The 8,286-nt window shown below is 42.3% G+C and overlaps 1 protein-coding gene across 1 annotated transcript; it reads right to left on the reverse strand.

Moving 5' to 3' along the window:
- Positions 1-5,983: 5,983 nt before the first annotated feature.
- LOC142302879 (olfactory receptor 1500-like) lies at positions 5,984-7,842 on the reverse strand. Its single transcript, XM_075343984.1, has 3 exons — positions 7,670-7,842; positions 7,019-7,043; positions 5,984-6,919 (listed from the first exon to the last, which is right to left on the reverse strand). The coding sequence occupies exons 1-3, from the start codon at positions 7,840-7,842 to the stop codon at positions 5,984-5,986; spliced, it is 1,134 nt and encodes a 377-aa protein (XP_075200099.1).
- Positions 7,843-8,286: the final 444 nt, after the last annotated feature.

The raw sequence follows: 8,286 nt of genomic DNA on the forward strand, positions 1-8,286 counted from the left end.
CACCTGGTGTGGACATCAGACTCTGGAGGGAGGCAACAAGGGTTTTTGGTTTGGCTGATTTAACTGCCTAGGGTGGGGGTGTGTGTGTTGGATGTATGTGACTACCTGGCTTGTCCAGGGCGTCACATAGGACCAATCTCTTTCAAACATAAACCTCCTTGCCCTGCTGGTGTTCTTTCAACCTTGGAAATAACTCAAGTTTGCCGTACAGTTGGCTGCATTTTCCTCCATATTTTGACAATGTGACACTTCACCCTAGAAAGATTTTATTTTTCCTGCTAAAATATTCTCAATTGCGTGACAACGTTTTTTGTTTTTTTAGCAAGACCAAATTTTATTATTATCAAATGTGTTTTTATGGGCATGCTACCCTCTGATTTCTCCAATTATTTTCTGGTCTGGTAGCTCAATGTCTCTGTAAGCTTTGAATGGATCTTGGAATTCTATAAATTTTACCCTAAAGACCAAATGGTGCACAATGTATTTTAGGAACAGTCATGTCCAAACATTACTTTTTGGCAACGTCTTTTAAAAGTGGGTATCAAACATTGTCTTTCACTGTTCCTTACCTTTTACAAAAGTGAAACATTTTGGAATAAGCATCATTTTTATGAAAGAATAAAAAAAAAAAATATCATGACCTAATGTTACCAAAATCTGTGTAGAACCTGTGGATTCAAAATAATCCCTATAGCCCTCTATAATCTGCGTAAGGGGTATAGTTTCCAAAATGAGGTAACTCAAATAGACTCACTCAAAATTGTAGGGGGGTTCCTGCTGTTTAGGTACCTTAGGGGCCCTCCAAATTTAACATTGTGCCTGCAATCTTTTTTAGCTAAATTTGTGTTCCAAAAGTCTGGTGGTTTGCCTTCTGTCCTGAGTGCTGCCATTGATCCATGCTGTGGTTTCTGACCACATGTGGGGTATCAATGTTCTCAGACAAAACTGGGTAACAAATTGTATGATCCATTTTATTATGAAACACCTTGTTAATGTCTAAAGCAACTTTTAGAGTAAACTATTTTTTTCATCACATTTACATTAATTTATGTGCAGCATCGGACGAGCTAAAATTTTACTGATAAAGGTTTTGAAGTGATTGGGGGGTACAGTTTTAAAAATAATTTCACTATTTGTGATTTTCCATATATAGTTCCTTGAAAGTTCATTTAAATCTGAAGAAACAGGTTTTGTAGATTTCTTCAAAAAAATTGAAAATTTCTGCTAATTTTTTCACCCCTTCAGCCCCCATCCTGTCTTCACCGTAAAGACCAGGCAATTTTGTGCAATTTTGACCAGTGTCACTTTATGAGGTTAGAACTCTGTTTTTTTCCTGTCATATTGTACTTCATGTCAGGCATAAATTTAGGATGATATGTTTTGCGTTTATTTGTGAAAATTTTGGAAATTTGGCTAAAATTTTGAAAATTTTGCAATTTTCAAAAATTTAAATTTTATACCCATAAATCTGAGAGATATCTCACACAAAATAGTTACTAAATAACAACATTTTCCACATGTCTAATTTACACCAGCACAATTTTTTAAACATTTTTTTTTCCTTTACGAAGTTAGAAGGGTTCAAAGTTCATCAGCAATTTTTCATTTCTCCAACAAAATTTACAAAAAATGTGTTTAGGTACCACATCACATTTGGAGTGACTTTGAGAGGCCTAGGTGACAGAAAATACCCAAAAGTGACCCCATTCTAAAATCTGCAACCCTCACTCTGCTCAAAACTACATCCAAAAAGGTTATTAACCCTTTAGGAGCTTCACAGCAACTAAAGCAATGTGGAAGGAAAAAATGAAAATTTTACTTTTTTACACAAAAATGCTACTTTAGCTGTAAAATTTAGCATTTTTACAAGGGTATCAGGAAAAAATGCACCATAAAATTAATTGTGCAATTTCTCCTGAGTACACTGATATCTCATAAGTGGGGAAAATCAATTGTTTGGGAGAACGGCAGAGCTCTGAAGGGAAGGAGCATTATTTGAATTTTTGAAAGGAAAATTGTCTGGAATAATTAGCGCATGCGATGTTGTGTTTGGAGACCCCCTGAGAGACCTAAAAAATGGAGCTCCCCCACAAGTGACCAAATTTTGGAAACTAGACCCCTCATGGAATTTATCTAGATGATTAGTGAATACTTTGAATCCCTGGAGGGTTCACAAAAGTTTATAATGTTCAGTCGTGAAAATATATATATTTTTTTTACCACAAAATTGTTATTTCAACCAGGTAGCTTTTGTTTTCCACAAGGGTATCAGGAAAAAATACACCATAAAATGTATTGTGCAATTTCTTCTGAGTTCACAGATACCTCATATGTAGTGGAAAGTAATTGTTTGGGCACACAGCAGGGCTCAGAAGAGAAGGAGCGCCATTTCACAGCAAAATTGGTTGGAATTATTAGTGGGCGCCATGTTGCGTTTGGAGACCCCTGAAGTGCATAAACAATGGAGCTCCCCCACAAGTGACCCCATTTTGGAAACTAACCCCCTCATGGAATTTATCTAGATTTCAGTGAGCACTTTGAACCTCTGGGGGCTTCAAAAAAGTTATTAACTTTGAGCCGTGAAAATAATAAAAAAAAAAAAATACCACAAAATTGTTACTTCAACCAGGTAGCTTTTTTTCACAAGGGTATCAGGAAAAAATGCACCATAAAATGTATTGTGAATTTTCTCCCAAGTACACATATACCTCATATGTGGTGGAAATCAAATATTTGGGAGAACAGCAGGGCTCGGAAGGCAGGGAGCGTCATTTGACTTTTCAAACCCAAAATTGTCTGGAATAGTGAGCGGATGCGATGTGTTTGGAGACCTTCTGAGGTGCCTAAACAATGGAGCTCCCCCACAAGTGACCAAATTTTGGAAACTAGACCCCTCATGGAATTTATCTAGATGATTAGTGAACACTTTGAACCCCTGGAGGGTTCACAAAAGTTTATAATGTTAAGTCGTGAAAATATATATATTTTTTTTAACACAAATTGTTATTTCAAGCAGGTAGTTTTTTTTTACACAAGGGTATCAGGAAAAAATGCACCATAAATGTATTGTGCAATTTCTCCTGAGTACACAGATACCTCATATGTGATGGAAAGTAATTGTTTGTTCACACGGCAGGGCTAAGAAGAGAAGGAGCGCCATTTCACAGCAAAATTGGTTGGAATTATTAGCGGATGCCATGTTGCGTTTGGAGACCCCTTGAGGTGCCTAAACAATGGAGCTCCCACACATGTGACCCCATTTTGGAAACTAGACCCCCCCATACAAAAAAATATTAGTTTTGCAAAATAAAAAATACAGACGTCAGTAAAAAAAAAAAATGAGCTCCTGCAGAGTTCCACATGTGAGAGCGATGCACGAATCTCACATCGCATCATCCGGCACAGACATACACTCTTGTCTGGAATAGAGCGACCGAGCTGGATGATGCGATGTGAGACTTATGCATCGCTCTCACGTGTGGCACTGGGCTGACCCTTACAACAGTCAGTAAAAAATACTGTAGTTGACGTTTACTACAGTATCATTTTACTGGCCCTAAACTAAGTTTATTTGTATTTCTTTCTTAGTTTACAGAAAAAAAAAACAGGATGCATGCACAGATTTGCTGCAAAAAGGGGGGACTAGGTGGGATGGAAAAAAAGACGGATGGAGGTTGGGAGACGGCGCGGCGGATGGAGGAGCAATGGAGGATGGGAGAGGGCGTGACAGATGGAGGAGCAATGGAAGATAGAAAAGGGCACAACGGATGCAGGAGTGGCGGAGGATAGGGGGAGGGTGGAAGGAGAGTGGGAGGTGATATTGGGGATAGCTACCTTTATAAGATGGATTTAGGCAGCAGGATAGCAGCAGATGGAGTAGGCAGCAGATGGAGGAGGCAGCTGATCCGAGAGGGGGAGAGGTGGGAGAGGGGGCAGCAGATGAAGAGAATGGGAGAGTGCGGGCAGCATATTGGGGAGGGGCGCAGCAGCTGACGGGGGAGTGCGGTGGCAGATGCAGGGGTGCAGCAGCTGATGGGGAGGGTGGTGGCAGATGCAGAAGGCAGCGGCTGATGGGGGAAAGCGGTGGCAGATGCAGAGGGCAGCAGCTGATGGGGGAGTGCGGTGGCAGATGCAGGGGTGCAGCGGCTCATGAAGGAGGGCGGTGGCAGATGCAAGGGTGCAGCGGCTCATGGGGGAGGGCGGTGTCAGATGGATGGCGGTGGCAGATGCAGGGGGGAGGTGGCAGATGCAGGGGGGCAGTGGCAGGTGTAAGGGGCAGTGGCAGAAGCAGGGGGTCAGTGGCAGATGCAAGGGGGCAGTGGCAGATGCAGGGGGTGACGGCAGATGTAGGGGGCGGCAGCAGATGCAGGGGGGCGGCAGAAGATGCAGGGGGGCAGTGGCTGATGCAGGGAGGCAGTGGCTGATGCAGGGTTGCAGTGACTGATGCAAGGGGGCAGTGGCGGATGCAGGGGGGCAGTGGCTTATGCAGGGTTGCAATGACTGATGCAGGGGGGCTGTGTCTGATGCAGGGTTGCAGTGGCTGATGCAGGGGGCAGTGGCTGATGAGGGAGGGCAGTGGCAAATGGAAGAGGACAGTGGCAGATGCAGGGGGCAGTGGCTGATGGGGGGCAGTGGCTTATGGAAGGGGGCAGCAGAAGGAGCAGAGCAGTGGCGATTCAGTTGCACAGCAGATACAGGTGCAGGGGCACAGCAGATGGAGGTTCAGGGGCACAGCAGATAGAGGTGCAGGTGCACCACAGATGGAGGTGCAAGGGTGCCGCAGATGGAGGTGCTGGGGCGCAGCAGATGGAGGTGCCGGGGTGCAGCAGATGGAGGTGTCGGGGCACAGCAGATGGAGGGTGGCGGATAATCTGGGGAAGTGGCTGTGGCAGTGGATGATCGGGGACAGCGGTAGATCGAGGGCAGTGACTTACCGATGGTCACGCACAGGGATCGTTCTTCTCAGCTTCCACGGATGGAGAAGCTGAGAAGAGCGATCATCTACAGATCACCAGCCCCAGATACACGGTGTTTGGAGAGATCGGTCACAAGGCCGATTTCTACAATCAGAGCTGGGGGAGGGTGCAGCAAAGGTCACCCAGCTCCAGCCAATGATCAGTGCTATAGCTGAACTGATCATAGCTGGATTTCAATGTTTTAGCCATTTTCAATGGCTGTGATTGGCTGAGCGGCGTTTGTAAGCCAGTCACAGACTCCGTAGGTCCGGGGAGGAGACACCACCCCTCCTGAGGTAAGGTACAGGTCCTCTCCTTCCCGAATCTACAGTTCTTGAAAACCAATCGCGGTCACCGGGCCTCCAGGGCTGCAATTTTGCCATGACGGATATATCCGTCATGGGTCTTTAAGCACCAGGGCATCATGACGGATACATCCGTCAAAGGTTGTGAAGGGGTTAAACATCTTAGCAAAGTAAAATGACATTTGAAAATTGATGCAGATACAAAGTAGAGATATGGTAAATATAATGTAATGTATTAATTATTTTATACAGCATGACTAGCTGATTTATGGATATAAAAATTTAAAGTTTGAAAATTTCGAAATTGTCCATCCAATAATCATGTCTTTTCTTGATGCTAACAATACAAGTTTCATCCCAGAAGTATTCCAGCATACTGACATGTTCACCAATGCCCCAGGGTCTGGTTGGTTCACTTTCACATGTTTTCTTTTGATGTGGTGTGACATCATGTTATTCATCTTTTTCAGACTGACTGGTAGCCTCCTCCCCTTCCTGTGTCTGGAATAGCTGAGTGTCTCTCTCCATATCAAACCATATCCCCGTGATCCCGTTCCTCTTGCTCCTTTCTCTCCGCAACAACCAAGGGCCCAATTTTTCATTCCTGATATTTTTACATTGAAAACAGAAAACCTCCCTAAAAGCACAGTGTATAATTTATGAGTGTAAAGAAAATCCATCTGATAACAAAATTCATGAAACATACTTTCCACCCAATTAACTTCATCTAGAGAATATTGCACATTTATTGATCATTTCCTGTAGAGCTTTTTTGATGTCCTTATTCCTTAGACTGTATATAATTGGGTTGATCAATGGAGTAAATACAGTGTATAGCAGGGATAGGATTTTACTAAAGTTTATGGACTGTTCTCCTTTAGGAAACATATAAACACTTAATAAAGTAGTGTAGAATATGGAGACCACAATGAGGTGAGAGCTACAGGTGGAGAAGGCTTTCTGTCTACTGATATTGGACTGGAACTGTAAGATAGTGACAATTATATTAATATAAGATACAATAATCACTGTGAGAGGGATGAAGAGTATTGGGAAACACATTATAAAGACCTCCAACTCAATAGTATAAGTACTAGAGCAGGCACTTTCTAGTAAAGGAACAAGATCACAGAAGAAATGGTCAATGATGTTTGGTCCACAGAAGGTCAGCATCGATATTGTTATACAGTACATAAGTGTAATAGAAAAACCCAACATCCAACAAATGGCAGCTAATATCACACAGCGGTCACTTGTCATGACTGTGGTGTAACGAAGGGGATTACAGATGGCCACATATCTGTCGTAAGACATCACCGTGAGGAGGAAACATTCAAAAGCTTCTGATGCACAGAAAAAATAAAACTGAGTAATACAACCATTAACAGTAATGGTTCCCCCATTATTCAATAGGATGTTCAACATCTTAGGTACAATATCTGTGGGTAACAAGATGTCACTGATGGACAGTTGTGAGATGAAGAAGTACATTGGAGTGTGGAGGTTCTTACTGATGGACACCAGGGTGATGATCAGGAGATTCCCACATATTGTCCCACAGTAAACCACCAGGAGAAGACATATAAAAAAAATAGTTAAGTATTGGCCTCTTTGAAATCCTAGGAGAAAAAAGTCTGAGCCCTCAGTGAGATTGTTAACCTGAATACAGAGGAACAAGAAAAGTCATTAGTTTTCAATATCTTATAGTGCAAGATCAGGAATACAATGAATCAGTCAGCAATAAACTTTTAGACTTACCCTTTTATGTAGTGTTAGGTTATATCTGTTTAGTGAGTAACAAATTAAAGGTATACCACATCACATAAAATAGTATTAGATTATTAGAACACATAATTTATTTCTTCTGATCTCATTGATCCTGAGTATTAAGAGGCTGGTGTTGCTCACTGCACAGTAGGACTATGACAATGTTACTAGTAGGAAGCTTCAACTAAAAATTACAGATATCATCTGCTTCAATGCCTAGAATAAGAAGTAACTGTGACACACTATATCCTTTACGGGTATGCTATATTCCTTACGTGCCTGTTCTTATCCAAGGTGCTCTGCTCCCTAGCAGAGCCAATGCTCTGTTTTGTATCATGCCAGTGGACAGGTTGTTTCCGGTCTCGGGTACTGCACGGGTGTTGGGAAGAGCCTGTCTCCAGGAGCCTTGTTCCTAGTTATTGCTCGGCTTCATAATGAAGCAATCCCACCCGGAATGCTGTCGGTTGTTGTTCCTGCTCTTCAGTGAGTACTCTGATTCCCATAAGTACTCGTTCTGATCTTGCCCTTTTACCCTGGACCCAAGTGACCCTTCTCTTCCCGCTCCCCTGACGCTGACATTTTCCCTAGGCTTCTGATCTCCGGCTCGTTCCCTGACCTCGGCTCCGCTTTCTCCCTCTATACCTGACGTGACTTCCTGGCTTCTGACCTTTGACTCTTTCCCTGACCTCGGCTCCGTTTTCTCCAAAATCACCTAATCTCAACCCAATTAAAATTATTTGAACCAAAAACTGAAAGCAAAGCGACCAGCACAGCTCACCATCGCTTGGAACTCCTTCAAAACTGTACAAAGCCATTTAAGGAAACTATGTAATGAATCTACTTAAGGGTATATCAAAATTTTAAAGCTGTCAATAGAGTAAAAAGGGCTATTTTGAGAGACAAAAGGATTAACACATATTATTTTTTCACATATGGTGCTTTACTGCTTTCTTTTATATATTTGTGGTTCTGCTGCCTTAATCTTGAATCTACAATTTTCACATGCCAATAAAGTGCAGGGAACGTCTTTGCAGTTGTGTCCAAACTATTTACTTGTTCTTTACATAAAGGGAAAAAGGGGCCATATCTCAGGTATAGAGAAGAGAACAAATGAAAAAATAGCAATTTTAAATCAGGCAAAAATTATATGTTTATGGAAAGAAATAGCTCCTCTTTACAGGATTGTTGATGGGGAAAAATCTGGTATTAGCCAAGAATAATCTCTATAGAAGTACAGGTCAATCAAACCTGTCCATGTT

Source organism: Anomaloglossus baeobatrachus, chromosome 4 (genome assembly GCF_048569485.1).
Source record: "Anomaloglossus baeobatrachus isolate aAnoBae1 chromosome 4, aAnoBae1.hap1, whole genome shotgun sequence".
In the NCBI taxonomy this organism is placed as follows: Eukaryota; Metazoa; Chordata; class Amphibia; order Anura; family Aromobatidae; genus Anomaloglossus; species Anomaloglossus baeobatrachus.